This window comes from Melanerpes formicivorus, unplaced genomic scaffold (genome assembly GCF_026170545.1).
Source record: "Melanerpes formicivorus ecotype bairdi unplaced genomic scaffold, bMelFor1.0.p_v2 SCAF_14, whole genome shotgun sequence".
In the NCBI taxonomy this organism is placed as follows: domain Eukaryota; kingdom Metazoa; phylum Chordata; class Aves; order Piciformes; family Picidae; genus Melanerpes; species Melanerpes formicivorus.
In genome coordinates, this window is record NW_027142366.1 from 12,554,107 (window position 1) to 12,581,790 (window position 27,684).

Consider the following 27,684-nt stretch of genomic DNA (forward strand, 5'->3'; position numbering starts at 1 on the left):
AGGGTTCTGGCCATGTTTTATGAGTGAAAAGATGGACAACACTAGTAAGTTTTCAGCCAAGAAAAAGATAGTTTTAGTACAGTGACAGAAAGAAGTGAAGAAGTACTGCTGATGGAGTACTTCAAGACAGTGAAGAATGAGGGGGAATAAAATGGCTATCTTAATTGGAGGACATACTTAGTTCACAAGAAACTACAGTGTTATGACAGAGAGATGGGACTGTAGACACAAAGTATTGGGAGTTTGTTTCCACTTAAAGCCTTCGTCTTCACTGCCAGTATGCAAAACCTAATTTTACTGGGGTTTCTCCAATCTATGGCAGGAAGAACTTCACGCTGTCCCAACCCCCCTGATCATTCATATTCAATTCCTGAGGTAAAAGCCCTAGGGGAGGGCTGCTTACTACATTTTGATTGTAATATACAAGAAGGAGGGAAGAAAAAAAAATCCACATTTACATGATATGCTTTCGAAAACTAATCATCCTAGAAAAAACCCCACACTGCCAGCCATGTCAAAGAAATACTGTATTTGAAAAATATAAAACTATCTGGAGACTACTTTTTAAACCTCTTCAAATTAATTTCTACATATGGACTTAATCTGAAACGATGATACCAGTACAACTTCAAAGCATTAACAAATCGGTGATGGAAGTTTTGTTAATATAATTACAGCTATATCAATAGCTCTAAAGCTTCCATGCTGGAAACAGTTTCCCACATAATCTTGGAGTCTGAAGATGCATTTCTCCTGCAAATCAGTCAGCCACTGTAAAGCAGTAATGTTTAATCAGTTCTGAATGTGTTTAGCCTCACATTCATTAATATACAAAATGTTTCTAATTTACATTCAGATTTTAATTCAGATGCATGATGATGATTTGAGTGAAAATGCTATGAAACTTCTTGAAGCACCTATGAGTATTTTCAAGCAAGTGAATTACAACCTGAGAAAGAACTCCTGACTTTGTCTAGGAAAGAAAAACGAAATACTTCATTTGTCATTGACTGTTGTACATGTCATCAATTCTTTTAGAAAGCAGGATGATTTTGAAAAGGCATCTTATACAAGGTATAAGGTATTTACAAGGACACCAGTCTTTTCCAAGTGTACTATGTCAGAAGTCTAGCAATGCTCATACAAGACAATTAATTGGATGCCTTTGAAATCATCCTGTCAGGTTAATCTGGCACATGAAAAAAACCCAACAAACCAAACCAAAAAAAGCTAAAGCAAATAGTAAACAGAAAATACTGCATGAACAAAGACTGAGGAATTGCATCTATAGATCTATAATCAATCTGTGAACTTAACAGCATTATGTATATTCAGTGGGTGTCCTCTTTATTCCAAAATATTTCTTTTTAGATAGGATTTCAGTGGAAACTCTATGAGAATGTTATGCATGCTCCCTGCAAGTTTATTTACTGGGCTATCTTTTGAACCACATTGGGCAGGTCTTCACAGGCTTTGCTCCATATAAGCATTTCCATTAGGACTGAACAATAACGTTTTTGCTCTATGTTTCTTCATTTATTGTACAATAAGAACAATTAGATTAGATTACTGCCTTGCATCCTATCATTTACTTCTAGTCAGCTTTTAATTCAGATAAATTTGACATATATTTATTAAAAAAAAAGTGTATTGGGGAGAAATAAATTTAATCACTGACATTATCCTTCAGTGTCAATAATTAACATTGTGGTAATAAAAAAGTATTTAGAATATAATTTTACACTTTATAATGTAGTTTAAAAATTTTAATTATTTAATAAAATAAAAATTATTGTCATGACAGAAGAGAGCATCACTGTACCAGACTATTATATACAGGCAGCTTGGAGTCACACAAGAGCAGACTTGAAAAGCACCTAAGAAGAATGAGGCTCATTTTGCTGTCATTGGGGTGCAACTTAACATACTTTAAAACGTTGCCCAAATAGCACAGGGATGTATTTACCGTATACAAAATGAAAAGTTCAATATCTAAATGTAGTTTGGCTTTGGAAAACAGTTGTATGTTTCCCTTATGATTCCACTTCTACTGCTGTATTATCAGCATAATTATTTAATAAGGGCTTAGTTCCGTGGGTGTTTGTTGTTAGACAGCGATACGTCCTCTTATCAAATATTCACCTGATGAAAAGGCAGTGCTTAGAAGAACAAGCAGCCTCTACTGTTTTGGCACTTTGCAATCTAAGTTTTACTTACTGAATTTTATTAACAAAGTGCTATTCCTATTAACTACTATTCAGTTCAACGTCCAGAATTGTATTTTATCTTTGGACAGGCACACTGAGTAATAGTGTACTCAATGCTGAATAAATCCCAGTGCAAAATATTCCCACTCTTAACCACAGCTCTTAGCAAGATCAGTGCTTCATGCCTGTTGCAATCTTTCATGACACTGGGATTCCTGATGTCAAAAACTAGTACAGAAAACAATGCCAAACTGATAGGAATCATGTTTTGGCAGAAAAACAACAACAATGCAACCTTGCAATGATTGTATTCTGCCAGATTTTAGCTCCTTAAAATGAAGAGGATAGAGACTGAGAGACTTTATTTTCTTTTTTTTTTTTTTTTTTTAATATGGCATGAGTCACCTAATTGAAAGACAAACAAAAAATACCTTTTGCTTTTCCTGCTGGTTTGCCAATACCATCACACAGACAAAGTACACCTGTCTTTTCCAAGGCAAAACAATATTGTTTTTAACTCTTAACTTACAGCTTAATTGTATCTTTACATCCATTAATTCCCACCCTCATATTTTGTCTCAAACCCCATAGATTTGTAACACGTATCATAAAAACATAAATTCATTAATATACCTGTTTCTGCCCATGAATTTAGGCACAAGCATTAACTATTGCAAACTGAAAGCAATAGCTAGGCATGTACATGTTTTATCCCTCTGGCTGTGTGAAACTTTGACACTGTATTTTAGATGTTAAAATGCCCTCATCAGAAATTTAACATTCTGTAAAATTACTTCCCTCTCCATTTCTAGATCAGTCATACCAACTTTGTCAGGCAGAATCAATGCAGTGCTTACAAAATAAAGTAGAAGAGGTTGGCTGCATATATTAAAAAGCTTATGAATACCTATTGCTGTATTACGAAGCAATTGTGATATGCCATGCAGTGGGAGACACTTCTATGAATTTCAATCTACTTTTTCAATCATAAATGACTTTTCAGTACCTTTGTTCTATGTTCTCTGCTTTACATCATAACTTCCCTTGAAATGTACACGTTGGCTCTGATTCCAGTTTATCACAAGATAAAGTCAAGAAGGGAACCAAGTGTGATTAATATTTATGAAATAGCTGTGATGTTGATCTTTATAATAGTAAAAGTAGTTGAAAGATATCTCTGGAACCACGATACAGAACTACACTGATGATAATTTCTAGATCACAGTGTAGATTTTAAATGTTTCTTAGCTATACTAATAAATTTAATCTTTAATTTTCCATTACCATGTTTAAGTAGCTTTTAAGAACCCTTCAGTAACATTTTTGATTTTAGCTCTTAGAGGAGAGTTGGACTCAACGATCTCTGGCACCTACCATGCTTTGATTCTGTGATTTAAGAGACATGTTCATACACCCAAGCTTAAGATTATAACTATGCCTCTGAACTCATTATGAGTTTGTAATGTAATTCAGTTATCCACTTGTCTTTTACCATCTACTCCTTACCAACTACAGGTAATGAAAAATTTAGGTATTCATACACACATAAGCATACACAAAAGAGAGTGTGCCTGACAAAATTCAGATACTTCTGGATTTAGTAATTTGTTTAGCTGGAAGTATCCAGAATAAACTAAGTGTCTTAAACACAGATTTGTTTTTTAACCTGAAATGATTGTCCTCATTGTGTTAGTTCACCTTTTACACTCTGCAGTACTGTCCAGAAAAATCCCTCAGCTTTTCCTATATCAATTTACTTTTCCAGGACTAATGTGAGCATTCATTACCACTTTTGAACTGTGTTTTTATTTTCTCTTAACATATCCTCCATACATACTATACCCTGTGCTTCCTATTTCTGTCTCTTCTGCTACTTGTCACAAGCTGGTCTTCTATGACTACAAATAATGTTTGATAATGCTTATTTTGTTGTTTTAAAAAGTCTGTGGTCAGCCATTCTGGACAACATATGAAAGAATACCACAACATAGAAAAGTATGGCAAATGACTGCTAGCATTTCTTCTTATAAACAGGGTACTGAAGACTTACTGTTTTCAGCCACACATTGGTAGTGCACATGATTCAGAGGTGAGGGCAAGCACAGCATATGAACCTTGCAACAAGAGTAAGATTTTGAGAGTGATCACAGTAACAGCTAGTTTAAACCAATCAGGTGGAATTCTGATTAGGCGAAAGTCCTAGTAAAGTGTTCACCATCTTTAATGCTTCAAGGACTTTACTCAGAGCCACTTCAACTCGTTTAGGATCTCATAAATATTTTATTAAGGTGAATTATGTTTTTGTTATTTATCTTGAATAAGAGGAGAGATAAAGGGATACACAGAAAATTTATCTAACAGCTTCACAAAAGTACACGACACAGCTTAGAGAATTCAGTGTTGGAGAAGGAAAACTGCATGTTCATTGCCAGGAGTAATAAAAGCTGCTCAGGGGAAGTGCAGTAAAAACTACCAAATAATTTACTAATTTGGTAAACCCTCTTGAGAAGTGTTTTGAGAAGGAGGGTAGAATTAGTTTCCAGCTAGATGTACTTTCCATTTTTATTCTGATTTCAGGAAAGTTTGGGGGTCTCAAATGAGAAAAATCTTCATGACCTTGGCACAGAGGGGAAAGGGAACCTTTCTTGCTCTTCTTCCATGCTCCTCCTCTTTAGCAGCACAGCTGCTGTAATTGAACAACAGTTGTCACCCCCACTATGCAGAACAGGCCTCTTGGAGGGCTTGTGAGGATACTGAATTCTCAACTGCTGAACCCTGGCACAAAATACAATTGCAGGTGGCAGCCTTCACTTAGGTAAATGGTCTAAGATTTCCCTGGAATGTTACATGAGCAGACAACCATGCACAATGGAGATCTGTTTTACTGAGACGCTTCCAGGTACAAAGGGAGCCAAGTCAGCACATTTGCTAGGGTGTAGTTGGCCAAGAACAGGGAGACTAACTGGTCTGGTAGTCTGGCCAGGTAGGTTTGACCTGTGTAAAACAATATGTTTGTATCATTCAGAGGCAAATTAATAGTTGAATTCTTGAGCATCCCTGTGTTAAAAAGAATGAGGCCTACTGACAATATTTTATAAAACAGCTTCCAACACAGGAAAAGTAGTCCTTTCAACATCATTCTCATCCAGGAGTTAAGCTAAAGGAAGCTGATAGCAATGTATATGTCTTTCTTTAATTATCTGGGGCCCAGAGGAGTTGCTGTGCAACATGCTCTCAGCAATTTCTGCTGGGGGCTGGGCTAAGAATCAGGGATGCATTTTTTTTCCCCTAAGAGCTTTGCTCTACCTCATCAAATAACTAACTCCAGTTTAAAGAACATATTTTGCATCTATAATAATTTATTAAACTATTTCTCCTTTTTTCCAAAGCTGGAAGGTTGGAGAGTTATGTTTCTCCTAAAGTAATTCACATTCTTGTTAGGGTTTCAAGTGAATTTCTGAAAAGCCAGCGATACTGTGAGGAAATGTTCCTTATTCTTTGTCAAAACCAAACCTGGCCACCATTTTTATTAGAACAGCTTCAAGTTTCTAGTCATGGCTCTTTAGTAAAATTGCTGTTTAATGCTTTAATTCATTAAATGAACTCCTATGAGGATTTATTAAGCAAAATAATTTATATTTATGACTACTTTCCCCTAATTTCAACACTTTGATTTTCTTTAGTTCTTGCTTTTCCTCCTTGCTTAAGGACCTCCACTTTGGAAAAGAGGTCTGTGAAAATGAATAGTTTCTCTCAAAAATAATTGGCCCCAGAAAGGATCTCCAAGAAAGTATAGAAAATCATAAAAAAGCATGAACTCTGTGGAATAAGACATTTGCAGAAGTGTTGTTTCAGACATTTAGCTAGGAAAAAATATCCTTTTTAAATAGAGTTATAATGAGGAAAAAAAAGCACTTCTATCAGCCATCTCTTTATTCTCTAGTACACATTTGGTTTATCTTTTGTCTGCAAGTTCTTGCTTCAACGTCAATGCACTAAAATGATACCTTGGGAGCCCAGTATCCTACTCCTTCATCGTGCAAAGCTAGGATTGTTATAGAGAGGCCATGCTAAGCCTGGATAAAAAATATTTGTAGCAAAACCAGTAACAGTTACCAGAAACTTCTGAATCTTGAATAATATTAAAAGTAAACTTATTTATGCTTCTTTGAAGATGTCCATAGTCTAGCAGATATAGTATGGAGGATAAGCAGATAAAATATAATGTACATTATTAAAGTAGCTCTTTCTCTGACTTCATTATATTAATACTATAATGTTCACATCTGATAATTACCTAACTCACTAATTATTTTTCTGATTGCAATCCTATGCCTTTTATAGAGAGGTCTAAATAACTATATGCAAATAGATTAGGCTTCTTTCCTCTCAGAGTAAGCAAATTACAATAGAGAACGAATCACCAGTGCTGCAGGATTCTTTTAAAATGTGTACAAATAACACACTTTATAATATGATGATCTTGCATTGTTGTAATCTAGCATTTTATAGCCATTAACATTTACTTGTGGAAAATCTGGTTTACAATATTATTTGCAGGCTACAGCTTATTTCCTAAGTAAAACCATTTCCATAGAGACATAGATGAAGATGCCTCTGGAGCCAGTGTTACCTTGCAATGTATGATTCAGCTATCCTGTTCTATGCATAGGGAATTATTTTCAGATTTTGTAAGCATCAAAATCAGCCAAACATTTTTAGAAGGGAAGACATACTGTCCATGAGACCTGGTCTCTGTAACTTAGTGCTTTACTCTGTTGAAACTGTCCACTGGAATTCAACACTAGCGTACCCCTTTACCACCTCTTACATTAGGAAGAGGAAGGATTGTGCCTCTCCAGTCCAAACCCTCTGCATCTCAATAATCCATATGCGGTACCTCAGTTTCTTCTTGTGTTTCTTGATTTAGTCTGGACAAAGAATCCAAACCTGTTTCTCTCAGTTATCGATTCTGCTATACATACACTGACAGATTATCAAACAGAACAAATGAAGCAAACAATTGGAGATGTTGTACTTTAGCCTTTTGTCTCCATTCAGCCATTTTTTTTTCTCCTATCAGCTGTAGAAATACATAATCCATGAGATCTTGAAGACACCAGAAGGGACAAATGGGTTAAAAGCTACCAAAGGGAGTAACAGATAGCTAGACAAGAAAAATTACATTAGCCTTGTTCTCTTTAAAGTAAATAAATCTAGACTTACTTACTGAGTGCAACAAAATGCTATAGGGTATTGTTAGCACAAAATTTGGAACTGTAAATCAAGTAAGTATTGAGATGCTGCTCTGAGAGTCTGTAATCATCAAATAGGGAGACCTAGCCATCAAAGACCAGGAATGTGAAGAAAACAAGAGAAGAGGATAAAATGATCTATGGGACATCCCCTTCCCTGTGGATCAAAGAAGTTCTATCAGGATGATGCCTGGTTTGTAGCTCTATATTAATCGTATAGGACAATCTGAAGAGAATTGGGATATGCTCACAGAAGAAGATAAAAGCTCAAAACTTGGCAGATGATTTCTTAATTGTTAATTATTCTTATTTCTGCTTTATGTGATATTGTTTGCTAGAAGCTTCCAAGTGGAAAATCCACAAAATACTAATGCAGCATTAATCCTCCTCTGTGGCTTTCCTGAAGATACTGCACAGCTTCAGGAATGGAAAGTCATTGGCATTAAGCAACCTGTGGCTAACTAGCAAATTGCAATGGGACAAATTCTAAATACATATTTGCCTGTGTGAAATCTATGTATGTAGTAGTGGATTTCCTTGCCCCATATGTCTGTAGCCGTACAAAGTTTGAAATTAGTGCATCCTAGAAGTTGGTCAGCATGAGCTAGTAACTTCAAGAATATTCTTCTCATAGTTACTGACAAATCTTTTCAGCTCTACAGGAATTAACACAAGAGGAATAATTTTCTCTTGGTTATTATCCCAGTAAATTAAAAGCAGAACATATGCATGTCTTAGTTCAACATTACAGCGTGACTGAATCTTGGCAGTCAGTATACCATGATCAAGTGTCCCTGCCCATGGCAGGGGGCTTGGAACTAGATGATCCTTGTGGTCCCTTCCAACCCTGAATGATACTATGATACTATGAATATTCTATCATCTGAAGAATCCTTTTGAAATATTTTCATAGTAACTTGCAGCCAGAGATTTCACTGTTCTTGACCTGTGTGAGATAACTGCAAGTGGTATGCAAATTGCTTGTTCTGTCTTGTGGATTTATATCAGTGACGGGTCCTAACTCTGTCATTCTCACTGGTTTTCCTCTGGTTAAGACATGGAGTGCTTTTTCATACTGTACCCAGGACTATAGGAATTGCACACTTACTCTTGTGTTGAAACAATTCCTGACATGCCCCCTGTATAAAAAATAGAGGCCTTACAACTAGATCTATGTCCATACAAAGCAAACCTGAGGTGTTTTTTTCAGTCTGCATGCAAGATGAGTGCCTCTGGGCATCAGACTGTAGAAAGGTTTCAGAAGCTTGTTTGGAGCTGGCTGTGATCCAACAATACAACATCACATTCATAGTTAGATACCTACAACTTGATAGCACAGGTTGCTGCTGCCACAGCTATCTGAAGTTGTATCCACTGCTATCACTACCAGTCAGAACAAACTAGGTTTGGCAAGCTGCAGTATACAATATCAGGAAGCCTGGCAGATCCAGTTCACAATTGAGGATCAGCATAGCCTTAACATAAAGAAATGCCAGATGAAAAGGTAACTTGCTCAGAGTGGATGTGTTGAATACATGGGATAAGAGAAGCTGTCAAAGAAAGATGACAATGAAGAGCTTCACTTCACAAGGAAGATGTCAGAAATCACGCAGAGAGAGTGGGTTTGATTTAAAATGCTCCAGAGATTCTTTTTTCAGAAAAAGATTCACAATTTCAGTACTAGGTAGTTTATAACACCTGGAGCTGCCTACATAGCTCACTGATCTCCCAGAACAGAGAGCTGGGTCTGCAGAGCAGTCATTCTGGCATGAGTAAATTTACCTGGACTGACTACGTGGCACTGTATCAACTTAACTATTTGGTAGATGTTTGGGTGATAAACATCACATATTTTTCTTTGTAAGCCACAGGTTAATATTATCAGAAGATAGTAAGTAAAAACAATCCTGAAAAGCAAACTAATTTTATACCAATAACAACAACAACTACTCAATGATTTACCTACTTGTGACTGAAAAGCAGTCCAGGCAAAGTCTCATTCTTCACACCCTGAAGGAGTACCTAGTGGATGATGCCATTGTTTCAGCTCAACCTCTCCCTCTCACTTGATCTCTTTCTCACTCATGAAAGCTTTTCTTGCTTTCCTGTTTGTGATTCTGCATTTCTGTGCTTGACAGTTGTAATGAAGAGATACCACAGTGACAAGGCAAGTACTCCAGAAAAGTACTGCCAGAAGAGATGAAATGAAAATGCTAATACCTGATAGCAATTTCTGGAAGTGATCATCAATATGTAAATTTATGTCATGCCCTGTAACAGAAAAAACAGTATTTGTTTAATGGTTATCACTAACTTAAAAAAAAAACCCAAACCAACAAAAATCAATGAAAACACTTAGAAATACAGGGAAGAAAACAACTAACAGTTAAAGTGTCATTGCAGCAGAAGGACCTGTAAAGGTGATATGGGGAAAGACAGCATACATTTGTCTCGGTTTCAACACCAACTCTAGCTGAAAAAGTGTTGTGAATTTTCAAAAGCTCAAAGTTGTGAGACTTGGCTTAGAATACAAGTGTGGGGTTTTAAAACAAATAATTCTGTTTTCTTACACACATTAACATTCTTATCACTTTAGGATACTGCATCTCTCTATATGTTCTGCAATGGAATATGACCACCTTCTCTCCCCACCAAATTTCTGAGCTTAGACCACTATTGCACAAAGTATACACAGCATCCACAGCAACATAATTCAAGATATATTACCCTCACATGTGTTATGTAATATGTACCATATGTACCATGTGTACAATATGTACACATCATATTCACAGGCCCACATTGAATCAAAAGAGTAAATGGAAAGTAATGTAACACATTATTTTCCTCCATTTTGCTGTCACCTCACCTTTATTAGCAGGGGAAGAACCTGTTTGTTATTAATACACTTTTATATGAATATATAAACAAAATTGCCTTCTAAGAGATGTGCTTTCTAATATTAGCTGCAGTTGCTGTTACAAGATTCCCTGAAGTAACTCACTGCACATTCTGAAGCAAACAAAGGTGTTTTAGCAGCGGCAGCGTGATTTTTCACCCATTATTTACAATAGTTTATAATTATGGGAATGATTAACTCTACAGGCAAGGAGATTTGTATCTTCAGATTTTAGGAATTAGTGCAAAATAATGAGAAAATGACAACAGCATACTGATGTTGCTACAAAACCAGGGAAAGTCAGGTATTGTCTTTCAGTGTCTTTGACAGTCTTTGAATTTCATCCACTCTCTTTTAAATAAATACACTTGAGATGCAACAGTATAGTTTGTATCAGCATAATGCTGTAATAATTTCAGAACTATAATACAATAAACACTATCATTGTTTACATAATCAAGATATTCTCATCTCATAATCCAAGGATGCTTGTAACAATCTGTTGTATCATTTACATTAACATTATTACCTACCCTGGGTACACGGAGATGTAATTTAAAACAGAAACAACAGTGTATTGGGGATAAGGAAATGCTGAACAAAACCTTAAGGATTTCTGGAGGTCACAAACATCCTGGCTGTTTGCCAGGATCACAGTTGCTGACTTGAGAACACTTTCTGTTTTCCCTGCAACTCCAGGTTAACAGAGTTACTAAAATAAACCCTTTGAAGAAATTAAGAATAGGTTCTAAGGAGGAGCTCATTTTAGGGGGCAAATGAGAGAACCCTAAGTTTTACTACATCTATATTGCTTCAAATAAGAGTATCAAAATACACAAAAATGTAAAAGACTACAAGGCTAAAATATCTACTTTTGTGCAATTCACTAGAAAAATTATGTTAGTTAGCAATGCCAGTTCAAAAATCAGATATAAAATCCCAGTGTACAAAACAGCATCTATTGAAGTGAACAGGGGCATTGACAAGAACACACTGTTGTGAAAAAAAACACCAAAACCACCACCACCAAACAGACAAAAAACCAACCAACCAAACAACACACACACACAAAAAAAAGCAAAGCCTGAAAGGACCGGATGGTGATGAAATAGAACATGGAGCTTGTCACATCTGGATCTCCAGTCTAAACAGTTGTAGTGTGTACAACAGGGGATAGTTTGCAAGTTTGCACCCTCAAATATTTGTTACTACATTTCTAATCTTTTGAGTATTAAATAATCTGGAAAGAAACAAATTTGTCCATTTGTTAATAGTGACAGTAACCTGTTCTGACTTGCTAAAAACAGAGATGAGAGTGTTTATTAGCAAATGTTTTATTTATCAACACGTTTGGTCTTAAGGAAGAAAAAGAAGTCTTTTAAACAGGGCACATTAGCTTTATTGATAGACCAAGTTTTGGGTGGAATTGTTACTTGGGGGAACTAATTTTGTGACAGACTCTCAGAGTAACTGGGCTATTTGGTAAGGTGGCATGCCTCTGCTTTCTCTTCTCTTACTGTTGTTACAGCACACTTTGGGCTAAAACAATCTCAGTGGCATTCAAATTCCTTCGCTGTGGGAGGAAAAAAGGGAAAAGCAAATGGGCAACCCTGTGATCCACAGCAATATGCTCACATTGGCCAGTCTACTCCTCTGACTGCCTCTTAGCTGCATGAGCTGTGTAGATTCATAGCTTTTAAAGGCAAGTTCTATTAGATCTATGATCTGTACAGACACCCTTTGTATAATACAAGGGCTGTAATTTTACCCAGCAGCTCCTATAATCAGCATGTGGGCCGTGAAAGCCAAACTGCTGATATCCTTTTGTACTGAAGGTCATATTTCAGTGACATTTTTTTTTCAAATGGTAAAGGCTTGTTCAATTTTTTTACTTGCTTTGTTGTCATATATGAATACAAACCAGAAGGGTAAAATATACTCACAATCCTAAGAGTTCCGTTAAACCCTAACCGATAGTAGGAAAAAGAATACTACTAATGCAAACAGCATATACAGAAGATTTTGCTTCCATGTGAATGCAATTAGAGCTTTTCCCTTAAGCTAATAGGATAAGTAACTATATGAGGAAATCAACAGCCACTGCAAATGTGCAGAAGGGAGAGAGTAGTGTTTGCTTGGTGTTCAATGGTCCATGTGTAATAAGCTGGCAGTTCCATCTAGTTCCTACTGGACAAATGTCTGCATCACAAATTCCTGCTTCTCCCCACCCCCAGCTGCACATTTGGAAGTTTCAGCGCTGAAGCCAAGGTTGAATTAAGAGAGACAGGGCTACATTTTCAAAGCTATTTTAATTTTCATTCTATAGATAAAGATATGCACACAAATAAATTCCTATTGCATATATAGCAGTGTGATTCAGGATATCAGTTAATTTCCTGAACTTGTATGCCTTTCACCAAATTATCCTGTGAGAGCTACTCTGATAATTTCTAAAATTTGGTCTCCCAACCTGATATAAACAGATTAATACTCTGTCTCTTGAGACTAAAATAATGTTTTATAGTTTTCAGTAGTTGCACTGATTCCTGGATGATAGTTTTGTAATAACGTACACAAAGGATCACAGTTCCTATTCATTTTTTAACAATGTTGAAAGGATTCCTCAATACTGCTAGTTCTTCCATAGAAAATGTAGTGTGTACACAACACAAACAAGCAGTGGTGGTTTGGCACAGTCATTGTTGGCATTAATTTGGGGTATCTTATTTTTCTATTTTGCATGCACAGATACTGCACTTCAAAACCCATATTGAATAACCTCTGCAGCAAACTATGGTTATGTGTAGCTCCCACAGCTCTACAAATAGAACAGCGAGAAATTGCCAGTCTTACATTGGTCCATAATATTTTAGCTTGATCTTGGCCAGGACATGGACCATTTTTTTTGTAATGTACCACATACAAACCATATTCAGTTGGACTTGTCCATGCCCAACTACATGGATTAAGGTGAGAAGGGCCAGGTACAAAAGTTGGCCAATAGTTACCTTAAATATCTAGAGCCACACCATCCTTTTTAGGAACTATAGCAAGCACCAGGGACTGCTGCCCTTTCACAAGGAAGAACAGGGCATCACTGAAGTTGTCCTTGGAACAGCAACCCCAGATAATGCTGTAACTTGCTAGGAGACAGGAAGGCTTGCATAGACTTGAGGCTGCACTCAAGCACATTGTGACTGAAGAAAACACAGAATTAGGGTGTAAGTGGTGGAAATACAAAAGACTCTTCTCAACTTCCTTTAGTTATGGGCAGTCCTTAATAACACAGAGCTCTTAACACTACATTTACAGTGCTATGGTTTAATGAGTCAACAAAAGCTAGGAACAATCTTTTATTTTTTAAAATCTTGAGTATTGACAAAGTCATACTGGTTTTTTAAACATTTCTAAAAAGGAGTGGCTACTTTCACATAAAAATATTTCAAGCACTACATATGTCCTTCTTTGTCATCTAAACCAGAATCTATACTTTTTACCCTCAATACTTGCAGGTTTGAAACAACATTTAGCATAGTTGGAATGGGGGACATGAGTGTAATTCATCCTCTTATTGTTATAAATGGTTTCTACTGTATGAAATGTGTTTTAATTTGTGGGCAGTATCTTGATAACCTAATCAACTCCCACTTCCCTATCTAACGTCATAAACTTCAGCCCCACTCTCTGCCATCTCTGTGGTTCTTTAGATGCATACTGACTGGTTGTATCCCATGAAGCTTTTATAACAATAGCAACTTCAACTAAACTATGTCACTTGGCTTCATCATATTTCCCCCAAAATGTCTTTGCCATCAACAGTCCTGAGTGGCAATTCTCCCTAGCTTTCCAGCATGTATAGGTCACAGGTAAAACAGCATGTTCTTGGCAAATGTTAATGAGTTTACAGACTGCTGAGTGTTACAATGACAAATTTGATAATATTTCTCTACTGACTTTATGCAGTCTTGGCACTGCAATATTTTTATCTTATATGAGGTCTCAAAGGGCCCAATCCAAAGCTCACTGAAGTCAAGAAAAAGAGGTGTATTAAGACAAGCAGCTTTTTGATCAAGCCTGAGACAGTGTTGTAAAAACATCCATGCACAGCAGCACCTTGCACCACTGCAGGTTTCTGTATCTCATTTTCTTTGTGGCTTCCCACCTGATCAGGCAATCTATTAAAGTCCAAGCAGTGAAGGCAGCTATCTTGAGTCAGATAATTTCCAGGTTCCTAGAAAGAGGCAACTTTATGCCCACATTACTGTTATAGCTCACATGGTATTGTGAGGGTTTACAGAGAGAAGGGGGGCAGAATGCAAGCAGCAGTGATTTCTAAAACCCTCTAGCGAGTCTTCTCCTTCTGCAGTAGGATCCCTCTCCTGCTTTTGCAGATATTTTCACCAGCCTTCTTGGACACAGTTCACTTTGCAAAGTAATCGCTATAGCTCTTACATAGGGGTAGACTGCAGACTGAAAGCAGAGAACGTTGCCCTCCTGTTTAGTTTCTCTGCTGATACTGGTACAAACAGAGAACTGTAGTCTGATGTCTTTCCTGGGCATTTTAATATATTCACAGATTGAAAGTTGACCTTTGTTTAGAAAGTCTTTATTTGAGGAGGATGCAGAGATATTTAGTTACGGTGAATGACAGCATTAATTATATAGCATTTGATGTAACCAGAAGTAAAGCTACTTTTAGAAAGAAAGAAAACTGTTTACACTTGCTTTGTTGAACAGTCTTCTGCAACAAGTTAATTTAAAAATACAGATTACAAAGCTAATATTTTTCAGATGAGACTCTCAATGAAATGTTGACCAATTACTGTAAATATCTGGTGGTAACAGATCAACTATCCGTGTCACTGAAACATACATCTTAAACACCAAACCATTGATAAGGGCCCAAACTAAAATCACTAAACTCATAAAGGCAATTGTTCACTGTTGTTTGAAGCTCTTCATATACATGTGTGAAAAAAAGTTGTATTTAATAGTTCAGTCAGATTGTCTCAGTTATGTCACACTTTGAAATCCATATGGTCTTTTTTTGGTATAGGAAATGGTTTTCAATCTACCTTTCCTCGGACATTTAAATATGGGAGAGTATAGCATCCATTTATTTATCAAGATAAATAGAGATCAATGGAAGATGAATGAAGTAAAGCAGACTCTTACAGAAAAACTAATGTAGCAGTATGGCATTGGTGTTCAATCACCCCAGAGTCACTACAAGCGCGGCTCCCAGCCAAGATGTTACCAAGCGAAGACATTTATTACATGCAAGGTTATATACTCTTTTTGAAAGCAGATGTGTCACATCTTAATTGGTTATTTTCTACTGGCATGCATGTAAGCAGGGCATACAATAGGTTAAAATTAGCAAAACAACTTTTCAGCACATCCAAATTCCACCAAGTCTTTCTTTCCAGTTACAAGATGTTTACATTCTTTTCTATGTCAAAAACTAAACGTAGCTTTCTCTAATTCGAGCAAAGGCAAATCTTCCCCTACAAACTAACTAAATAGTTAGAAAGGAATGGATAAATAGGACTGCTTTGGGCTTTTTTGTTTTCCTTTTTTGCAAGTCATTAAGTTTACTTTCACACAGTTTAGGGCCTAATAGCTAGGCATGAGTTACTATAAACACCCATTACCTCTGCCAGATAAACCCTTTTCTGTTAATGAAATAAATTTTGTGGGAGTTTTAGTGTCATACTGCTGAACATGTGGAAAAGGTTATTATCTAACCTGACTAAATATGCTGTCTTATGCAAGTATCAGAATTTTCTCTCCACATTAGCAATTCTGTTGTTTAGTTTAGACACTTGGGGGACTGACTGCTTTGGAGAGCCACTAACCATTTAAATAATAGATTTTATTTTTATGTTGAAACTGGTTTTGAAACACTTTAGTTTGTCAGCATGGTCAGGTACTTCTGAAATTCAACTGCATGACTATTTTACAGTTTCCTGAGAGCCCACTCTCATGGTAAAGACACAGAGGATGACTGTTTTCATTTCTGGTTCCAGTTTTTCCTAACACTCTGGGAAAATAAGTAGCATAGGCAGTAGTCCTTTCCATGCAAAGATAATCAAAGATCCTCCTCAAGGCACAGTCTTAATCCCTCTTCCATTCCACACAGCTACAATGAAAAAATACAAAATTCCCCAAGTCCTCAATATTAGAAAAACTAAAACTACATTTTCTGATCTAAGACACCTGCATTTTTCTTTCCTCCAAAGCATCTGCTCTAGTCAGTGCAACGTATCCTCTATAAACACTGTGTACATTCCACATACATTCTAAATATCTGGTGAAGCGGCACTTTGATTTTTTTTTCAGGGTGAAGGATGAATGTGCAGTGAATTCACAGAAAAAGCTGTGTGTAGAGATTATGCTGATAGGTGCAATTTATTTTTTATTTACAATTCTTCTTTTTCTTTTCTCTCCCGCTGTCTGAATTCAGCATCAAACAACTTTGCAATCTCACAATGCTGCTTCAAACTCTAAAGAAAGGGATTATAGCCAAAGCCAATTTGGGGTAGCTATACAAGATTACATGGCAGCTACAGAGTGCAATGTAATCTTTCTTACCTTTGTATCATGTAACCACAATATTTTTTCTTCTCCCCCTTCCCTTGAAGGATGACCTTGTCTGAGTTGCTCCCATCTAGGAAATGTGCTAATTGTTATTACTTTACTTCCTAACATGAATTATGTTTAATCCCATGCTTGCCAAATGCCTGAACAGTACTGTCATTGTACGTTGTGTTCTGTTTGGAAATACGGAGCATAAGCACTGTTCAAGGTAGCACATGGTGCATGATCCTTTTAGCTCTTTGTTTTGAAGGTGAACTTTAAGAAAATGCTCTTCATTATTTTCTCCTTCTTACTGTATTGGAAATTCCTGTGCTAGTTTTGGAGAGACATTAGAGCCTACTGGTCACAACTCTGACATCTTTAAACACAGCTTCATTAGGGAACTAAAGATGTCAACGACACACAGAGCAACAGCTGTGCTGCCTGTTTCAGATGCAATAGAAAGTGCCTGGAGTCTCAAAATCTTACTATTTGCATTATACCTATCTTGATTTTGTAAACACAGACAAGTGAAAGAAATAACCTACTATTCCAACATATACTTAAAACATAATATATCTTATAATTAATTGTTTGACTTAATATTATAAGTGCATTTTCATGAATTAGCAGATTTAATTTTCTTTCCCAAACAGTATTTTTTCAATGCCACCTTTACATGGCAAGATAATGACAGCAAATTAGCAGTTTAAAGTTATATACCATGCACTTCTGAGCAAATGTTTGGCTATAGTTTACTACTATCAATTAACTGTTTCCACCTACAGTGGTCATGATAGTGTTTTCAATATGAAAAGCAAGTCAAGGGAGGTGATCCTCCCCCTCTACTCAGCTCTGGTGAGACCCCACCTGGAGTACTGTGTCCAGTTCTGGAGCCCCTATTACAAGAGGAATCTGGATGTGCTGGAACGTGTCCAGAGAAGGGCCAGGAGGATGATCAGAGGGCTGGAGCACCTCTCCTATGAGGACAGACTGAAAGAGTTGGGGCTGTTCAGTCTGCAGAAGAGAAGGCTCCCAGGTGACCTAATTGTGGCCTTCCAGTATCTGAAGGGGGCCTACAAGAAGTCTGGGGAAGGACTTCTCAGGATCTCAAGTAGCGATAGGACTAGGGGGAATGGAATGAAGCTGGAGGTGGGGAGATTCAGGCTGGAGGTGGGGAGGAAGTTCTTCAGCATGAGAGTGGTGAAGCCCTGGAATAGGTTGTCCAGGGAGGTGGTTGAGGCCCCATCCCTGGAGGTGTTTAAGACTAGGCTGGATGAGGCTCTGTCCAGCCTGATCTAGTGTGGGGTGTCCCTGCCCATGGCAGGGGGGTTGGAACTAGATGATCCTTGTGGTCCCTTTCAACCCTGACCAATACTATGATACTGTAAATATAAGGCAGTATCTATATCTCAATACAATATTATATATAGAAGTGATGAGGCACAAATATTTCTCAAATGATTAAGAGGCTTTTCACAAAAGCTTTGACAAGTCCATATCTAAAAAAATCAATAGTTAAATGAGCCTCAGACTCCAAGATTAGCTAACAGATCCTCTAATTCATAGTACCTGATATTTCATACCTTAAAAAATTGCCATTTAGTCATTACTAACATTTCAGCAGAACATTAGTGTAAGTTAACTTTATATGGCAACGTAACCAAAACCATTTCAGCATGTTTAATTCCATATTATATGGAAATGGTGAATGTAATCCAGAAGCTGAATTTCTCTACCCAAAGCTGTCTCTTACATTTCTGCCCAGTGCTTTTCAGGAAATAAACACTTAGTTTGGCCAACAATTCATAGGGAAACTGCTGCTGGTTCACATGGAAGTATACAGGTAGTCTGTTCAGTAAGTGCCCATGATGCCAGCAGGTCAAATTAGTAAAGAAGTTTAGCAAACAAGACTTTTGGAGTCTTGGAGTCTTTGGAACGCATTTATGTTGGGTTTAAGAACTCCATCCTGCTCACATTGTAAAACATTAGTGCTCATCAACTCCTGCAAAACTAAGCAGAACTTTGCTTTTTGTGTGGATTTTGTTGAAGACTATGAGGGGGTAGTATGCCTTCCATTTATAGCACACCCACAGGTTTTGTTATTGCACTTTTATTAAAGTCATGATAGAATCATTAGCTGTGCAAATTGTTTTCTTACATAAGAAGAAGAGAATGTCATGTTGTTTTGGTTCAGGGGTGAGTAGCAGCCCTGGTACCACCCTACTGCTGTTGTGGCTACTCCCTCACTTTGCAGGCCCTGCTGCGGCTGGATCATTTCATCTTTACTCTGGATCACAAGGCTTTGCAGTCACTCTGTTCCCATTGTCCTGCCAGGAGAATGCAGTGAGTGGTGTCATGGGTCTCTAGTGGTCCCTCAAAACTGTCCTCTTGTGCATATTGCAGTCCTATCTGGATTATTGTTGTCCAGTTCTGGGCTCTCTGGAAAGAGTCCAGTGGAGAGCCACAAAGATGATCGGGGATTGGAGCATCTCTCTTGCAAGGAGGGGCTGAGAAAGCTGGGCCTCTTTAGCTTGGAAAAGAAAGGACTGAGAAGGGATCTTATCAATGCATATAAATATCTAAAGGGTGGATGTCATGAGGATGGGGCTGGACCCTTTTCAGTGGTTGCCAGTGATAGGACAAGGGACAATGGGTACAAACTAGAACACAGGAGGTTTAAGGGAAAAACTACTTTTACTTTGAGGGTGCTGCAGTACTGGAGCATGCTGTCCAGAGAGGTTGTAGAGCTTCCTTCTCTGGAGACTTTCAAGATCCACTTGCATGCATTCCCTGCGCAACCTGATCTAGGCAAACTTGCTTTAGCAAGGGGGTTGGACTAGATGATCTCTTCCAACCCTACCATTTAAGGCCTTATTCTATGATTCCGTTGCTCTTGGGAAAGGCAAAACTCAAGGTTTTCCCACCCAGCTCCAGCTGTCTCATGGCTGCCATATTCTCCATATGTCATCCTTCTTGCTATAATCCTGTGATTACAATAATCTACAGTAGTTCCTTTGAAACAATGCACCATCCCTTAACACACACACACACACACACACACACGTGTGCATGTGAACAATAAAGACCTGTTATAAGTACTAAAACTATGCATGGTTTATGTGCCTGGCTCAGTGTAAAGACTTTGCTGACCCATATGTCTCAGGTATATTTCATAAAGCCTGTGGTTCATGCAAATTGTATCCTTCTGTTCTTTGTGGCTGTGGTTTCACAGATAACATTTTCAGCAATAACACCTCTCAGAGTGTGCTCATTTCAACCCCCAGCCATTTTCCTTTTCCAGCCTCTTTATTGAGCAGCATTGCCCTCCTCTTTCCCACCACTTGCAATAGCATTGCTGCTTCACAGCTGTCTTTTGCGTCAGCCTGAAGGGCTGTTACAACTTTAATAAAACTTAGGAGAAAAAACCTGTATATGTAGTTAATGTTAGATAGGTTCCTCTCACATAGTCCTCACTGTGGCTTCACAAAATGGGGTTGGAAGAACACCAGGGCAGCAGGCTGCAGCCTTGGGGTATGAACAAGCTCTTCTGTTTGCATCCCTCCACTTTTAGCTGCAGGAAGCTCATGTTTCTGTAGACACAAGGTTTGTTTTCAACAATTTGGTGTCCTTTTGAGTTTGAAATGTGAGAGAAATAAGCTGGCTAATCAGATTTGAGCCAGGAAGTGGGCACTCCTAAATTAATGGCTATTTTCTTAAGGACTCTTAATTCCTTTAAGAACCTCTGATTTCCTTTCTTGCTGATTCCCCAATAGCTCAGAGTTAAACAAAGCAAATCCATTCACATATTTCAATATACCAACACAAGCTGCATAGTCATAAAGTAATTGTACATTAATCCTGTGTTCTTCGCATATGTATACAGACATATTAGACTAGGCAAGTCATTCTTCCTAGAAGAGCTAATCAAAGGTTTTAATTTAATCAGTTCATTTTATATTCATCTTTTCTGTTTTGTCAGCCTAATGCACATAATAAAAATTTAATCTCCTCATTGTTTTAGTAATGTAGACCACTATTTTATAATGGGTACTTGTCTGACAGTTATAGCCAGATAAACAACATTGGCCTGCCTATCAGGGATTGGAAATAACTTTTTTGTAGTCTATGTCTTGCCTGAAATATTTTATTCCTCAGCAACACGAGGGGCTAACAAGAAGCCTTTTTTTTTTTCCCTGACATTTGGTTGGAAATTTAAAGATATAAATAATTCCCAGCCTGTGCATAAATTGTCTACCATATCATGGTTTCCTGAGCCTCCTAGGAGTTCTGTGAGGCAGAACTGTGGAAAGGTAGTGCTATAAAACCCCCAAACAGCCTTGTTTTGCTCACTGAAAACCATTAACAATCATCAAAATAGTGGTGAGTAGAAATGGGGTTTCAACCCACAAGGCATAGAAAAGTGAACAGGAAACAAAGTGATTTTTCTTTCACAGCCACTGCCCTTTCATGATGGCCAACAGAGCACCAGCAATAGCATGAGGGCAATATGCTCCAGTGTGGCAACACCTTGCCCATTAGAAGCTTTCAGAACACACTGAAAATAAGCAAATGGTCCCTGTGCTATGAAGCCCAAAGAACTGCAGGCCTTGCCTCCTTTTATCATGGAAGATGCACACATGTTCTTTTTCATTATTTTTGTCTTTTCTTTCAGCCAATGCAGACAATCAGGCAACCCTGGAAGGAACACAGCATCTCAGTGACTGCACTGTGGAAAGCACATTCTCAGCCTTTCCAGGATGTTTTACACTGATATTTTCTAAATAAAAGCAACAGGTTCCTTTCCCCTCATTTATTTTTTCCCTGTCAGAAAAGCCTTTCAAGTACCATTTGTAACTTTTGAACTTGTTTATGCTATCATTCATAGCACTGCCATTATCCCCTGGAACATATTGTTGAGAGAGGATCTCCTTTCTATAATGCTTTTTTTTTTCCTAGCAAATTTCATAGAGATACTGATTTGAATTAATTGAGCAGATTAATAGCAGTTGCCTGATAGATTAGAGGAAGCCTGATATGCCACACATAATTTATGCCAGGATTCAGACTAATTCAAGGCTCAGAGAGCTGAAAGCCTCCTTTGTTCTGTACATAGATTACAAGATGCAGCCCCCTGACAAATCCAAAATTACAAACATGCTGCATTTGCTGTCAGGAAAGCTGCCTGCAATTAAGAATTTTTGCCATCAACAGTAAGAGTGAAAACAGGAATATAATCAGTGACCCTGAAACGTAGTCAGGTATCATTTGCCCTTACCTTTTATTTATTGGTATGAAAGAATTAATCCTGTTTGTCTCAAAACAGAAAGGTTCTTAAATATTATTCTGTTTTTCTATATAGATGTAGCTACTTGAAACCATTTGTATTAGCTGTATGAAACATATTAAACCACTTAAGATTGTACTATAATCATGCATGTACACACACACATTTGTAGTTTTGCATAAATGTATATAACAATAATCCTACTTGGACTCCCACAGATGAATTTAAGTAGGTTTCAGAGAAGCTAGCAATCCCTGGTAAAAACATGCCATTTTAGAAAAGGTTTTTTTCTCAAGCTGTAAAGTGAAGCAAAGGAAAGGCACTTTAAAACCACATAGATATTTACAAGTAAGACACTTCTGTTCTTGCTGCTAATAGGCTGTTCATTATCTTTTAGTGGTGCTACATAAAACCATCTCCTTTATTTTTTCACCCCTGAAAGCAAAAATGCCACTTATTTGCTTTGGCCAGCACAAGATTCTTTTGTCCCCAGCCTTTATAGACCGAACAAAGGAACCAGGATGACATAGAAAACACTCAGAGTTATCCATGAGAAAATCGTCCCAGTGTAGGCCTGCAGAAAGCCCACTATAGAAGGTATGCCAAGACAGCCTCACCCTGTTAATACACAAGCTGCTGAAGAAAAATGGGCAGTGTAACCAGCTAGGCACTGCCACTACACTTCTGCATTCACTTTCTGACAAGCTAGAAGCTTCTTAACACCATATGCCTGTTCTGTAAATACAAGGCTTTATCTTTCCCAGTGTTCCTAAGGTTCTTGCTACTAAACCAAATCTTTTTTATGACAGCTTTCCAATTCTCTCTTTCCCACAGACTTTGCTTGTTACAGAAAATGCCTAAAACACAAGTAAAATATGCAATCCAGGACATCAGCTAGCTGAGCAGACTGAGACCACTGATTGGTTTTTAACAATTTTGTACAGGTACTTTGTAAAATAAATGATTTAGTAGAATAAACCTTTATTTAGAATAAACCAAACCAGGTTGGAAGAGACCTTCAAGATCATCGCGTCCAACCCATCAACCAATCCAACCCACCCAAACAGCTAACCCATGGCACCAAGTACCCCATCAAGTCTCCTCCTGAACACCTCCAATAATAGCTTATAGGGAAAGGTTAGAAGGCTCTCTTTTCTCATGGTGCACTAATTTTAATGCTTTTATTATGTTTCCTGGAATACGTGGAATCTGTGGGCACAGTTTCAGGTCCTCTCCTGTTGTTTTGTGGTGGTGTGCTCCTGCAGCTGGAGATGGCATTTCTGAGAAAGCAGGTGTGTGGCCAGAATATCCCCACGACTCAGTAATCCCTGGCTGCCAGGGCTATCCCATAGGACTTTTGGCTGCCAGTTATCATTAACTTTAAATCCATTATTATTCTGTGAGGGGGAAAAAAAAACCAGCATCTTCCCAGGCTTCCCAGATCTTGTTTGTATATCACATGGAGAGGAAGTACATGTTGGTTGTGTAAGAAAGTTTGCTCAGTACCAATTTGGAATATTCATAAGCAAGTTTTTTAAAGCACTGCAAGAAGGGACCCAGTATTTGCAGAGAGGAAAGAAAAGCAGTCAACAAACTGAAACAAGTGACCTGTAACAAAGAGGCTTACAGTCTGATATTGTGGTGCATAAGAATACATGGAGGGTCACAGTACCCACCTTTGCCATGTAGTCAGCTATTTCAGGATTTCATCACTTTTTCTTTTATTTGAGGATGATTTCTGTGTTGCTTTCTTATTTTTTGTAAGAATTACCCCATTTTAAAGGGCTGTGACTTATAGAGCTTTTTCATATCTCTTTCACGTGCTTCTCATACAGTTGAGGTTATGCTGCCTTTTTGTGTACAAACACACTAATCACAGAAATTAGAGAAGTATTAAAATATACTTGTGTCACTACTCTGGAGCTGAAGTCATAAATAAAATGATATTGCAGTAGCCATGCACAACAATTACCTCAATTAATATAAGTTTTTAAAATGCTGCATTCTTCAAAGTGCACTGTACAATAATATATAGTCAAAGAATCAAAATTTAGGCTGGAAGGGACCTTCAGAGGATATCTAGTTCAACTACATGCTAAAACCAGATCAGGTTGTTCAGGGCCATGTCCAAGCAAGTCCTGAAGTCTTCAAAAGGCAGAGATTCTGTAACCTTGCTGGGAAACCTGTTGTAGTATTTAACCTGTAGAGCAGCACCTTTGCATCTTGTACTGTTGCATGATATTAATTCACAGATACAAGATCTCATTCTTTCTCTTGAATTTCATGAAGTTCTGCTCAACCCATTTCTCTAGCCTGTCTGGGCTGGGTTGGTGTGAAGAGCATCTGTTTCCTCCAGTGTATTCAAAGCTCCCTTCAGTTTGCTGTCATGCACATACTTGCTGAGAGTGTACTTCATTCCCTTCTCCAGGTCATTACTGAAGACATTAAATATAATTAGTCCCACTGCTAATCTGTGAAGGACCCCACTAGCTACTGCCTGCCATTTGGACTTAGCACCACTGGTCACAATACATTGATCTTACCACACCAGACAATTTTTCACCCACTATCTCATCCACATCTCATTATGGCAGACAGGGACAAAGACCACTCTAAAAATTAGGGTATAAAACATCCACTGTCCTCCTCTTCTCTACAGGGCTCGTAACCTCATCTGAGAGAGAGCATTGAGGTTGATCAGGCATGATTTGCCCTTTCTAAATCTCCTCTGGCTGCTCTCAGTCATCTTCTTTTCTTTCATGTGTTTAGAAATGAAGATAATCCCCTTAAAAGCCGTAACTTTACCAAGGACCCAGGTGAGATTGATCATGGATTTTACTGCAATAAATTGTGTTGTTAGTATTTCACTTGTCTCAGTTAAAAAAAAAAAAAGAAAATTAAAGCCAGATAAATTATTTTGGCTTCAAATATGGGAAAAAGCTGCTAAGTTGTTTGTAGCAAGAAACATCTCACTGACTGAAGAGGGATGGAAGCAGCCTGTTACCAAATACACATAGTAACCATGAGTCAGTTAATTTCACACACTGCTATAATGGAGATATTTTACTACTATTGTGCAAAATATTGAAGTACTTTATTAAAAGGCAGATAAATAACATCTTTTCAGAGGATGTGTGAATAATAAAGCCAGTTAAAAAATACCAACCTGAATCACTATTAGTCTTTGGGACTCACAGTTAAAAAATACCAACCTGAATCACTGTTAGTCTTTGGGACTCACCCTGTAAAGTGCTGAGCAAACACTTACTGAATAAAATGTGCCTTACTGAATAAAATTCTAATTAGAGTAATTGAGCTCTGATAGCTGCTATGTCATTAAACATAAATTGGCTTTAAACTAATTGTATTTGCATTGTATTATGACTTCTGTTAATGAATGCATTAATGTTTATACTCTGCAAATTCTTTTGAAGTGAAACATTAAAGTCTATACAACTTAATCTGAGGTGGAATGCCATTTGAACACAAACGTGGCACACCACTAGTGCAAAAGGTTCACTAAAGTAATGTGGTCCAGATCTTCACTGTTTATGATTAAGAGCAGTAGAAGAAAAGTGTCTGTCAGTTTTTTTGGACTTCATTCTAGACAAGGGGATCTGTGTGCTGGTCTCTGCAATGTAAGTCAGGAGATGGTTTGGGTTTTTTCTAATCTGGCCAGCTACCACTGGCCTTGCAGAGCCTATGATGAAGTCTCACTGAACAGCTTGCTCTAACTATACATCCTATTCCAGTAGCAAATTGTACAGTGGGACCAAATAGTTTCAAACGAAAGGCAGAAAAATCAAACAGCTGTTTTCCACTTAAACAGAATTCCCCACCAACCAGCCCAAAATAAGGAGGTAGGAAATGTACAGTGATACTGGATACACCATAACTGAGCTACATACTGCATTCTTCTTGTGGCAATGAGAATGAATACCAAGCACTCAGTCCTGACAGACCTCTCACGTTGGGTGGATCAGGAAAACTCAGTTCCTTAGCAATGCCAGCTCCTGTTGTGAAGCCTTATTGGCCTTGCCTAGGAAAATACCCCACACCACTCCGAAACAACACAGCGAGCCCCCAAACCAGCTTTATGCAGGTTTAACCTGAAAGGGAACCTCAGGCCACAGTGACATATTCAGAATAATTATCAATAAGCAAGTATTTGCTCTGGGAATTCTTTACATATAAAGCTTTCTTTCATATAATTGGTCTTGCCTCATTTCATTTCAGCTAACAACAAAGACTAAGACTTACTTGACTAGTTGAACTCAGAAACATAAAGCCTGTGTTGCTGTTCTTGTACCTCTGCCACATAACTTGCCACAGCTTTTTTTACCAAAACATTACAATTTCTACAGTACAAAATGCAAAAATAACCCAACCCCAAACCCTGTACTAATCTTCTTACAAACAATTACTTTCATCAACATTTCTGTGTTGACCTTATTCACTGGAATATTTGCAGGAGGCAAAGACCGGAAGAAAGGAAAATAGACACAAACTTGTTTAAATATTCTCATGAATATTCATGGGAACAGGTGTGCATTATTTTCAAGTTATTGCTTCCATAAGGAAAAGGGTGCAACTTATGAAAATTAGACACAGTTCAAGAAGCACACTGTAATAAAAGTATCAGGGAAAAAATCTGAATTTAAAATCTGCTGCTTTTCTGTTAAAAATGCTTGCCTAAAGCTTATTTTCAGGAGTTTGCATTTCCAAATACAAGTAGGCTAAAATAAAATAATTGATTAATTATATGCCAGCTGACCATTAATTTTCTTTCATAAACCAAATCATCCAATTGTCTGATTCAACTATGTTGAATATTCAGTGGCATCCCATAACTCTGGAATAGAAGGCAAGGATCATTTTTTGTCTAAATAATTCTAAACAGCTGGAAATCTGAAACTCCATTTGTCAAGACACTAGCACATGTCAAAGAGCTTACAATACCTGACACACTGCAGGACAGATCTTGCTGTTTCTGTCTTGAACATTTGTTGGTGTTCAATTTCTGTTAAGCTTAACTCGCTAACTAATACCACACTACTACTGCTACTTGGACTTCAGAAACTTGGAGTCTGTTGTCTTTTGGTCTAGATATGTATTGCAAACGTTTTATGTGATGTGAATAGCTGCTCTATAAATCCAGACCAAAACTAATTCTCTCTGGGTGTGAGCATTACCTCCAGGATTTGGGTAAAGGCTGAATGTGAACTTCCCTGGAACTTGGTGCTTCCAGGATGGTTTTGAGTTGTACTCAGCCACGTGAGATAAGATGAGAACAGCTATTACTGTCACAAATGATAAAGCCAAAAGTAAACAAGGGAATATCTTGACGAAGTAGTGGTTTACATTTTGAACTTTAGAATGGAAAAAAATCCCAAACAATTAATGCTTTTTATTTGCTACACACATTTTACCTGCAAAGTTTGATTAGCTTCCCTCTAA

At 37.6% G+C, this 27,684-nt stretch overlaps 2 protein-coding genes across 2 annotated transcripts in view; one reads left to right on the top strand and one right to left on the bottom strand.

Annotated features, from left to right (window-relative positions):
• The window catches only part of SHISA9 (shisa family member 9), a 178,120-nt gene that overhangs the window by 12,694 nt on the left and 137,742 nt on the right, over nt 1-27,684 (top strand). The gene's annotated exons all lie outside the window — the stretch shown is intronic.
• Nucleotides 1-27,684, bottom strand: part of LOC137445408 (uncharacterized) — a 390,880-nt gene that overhangs the window by 4,594 nt on the left and 358,602 nt on the right. Inside the window, exon 5 of the mRNA XM_068147099.1 lies at nt 9,683-9,733. Coding sequence (XP_068003200.1) covers nt 9,683-9,733 — 51 coding nt within the window. The remainder of the gene's footprint in view (nt 1-9,682; nt 9,734-27,684) is intronic.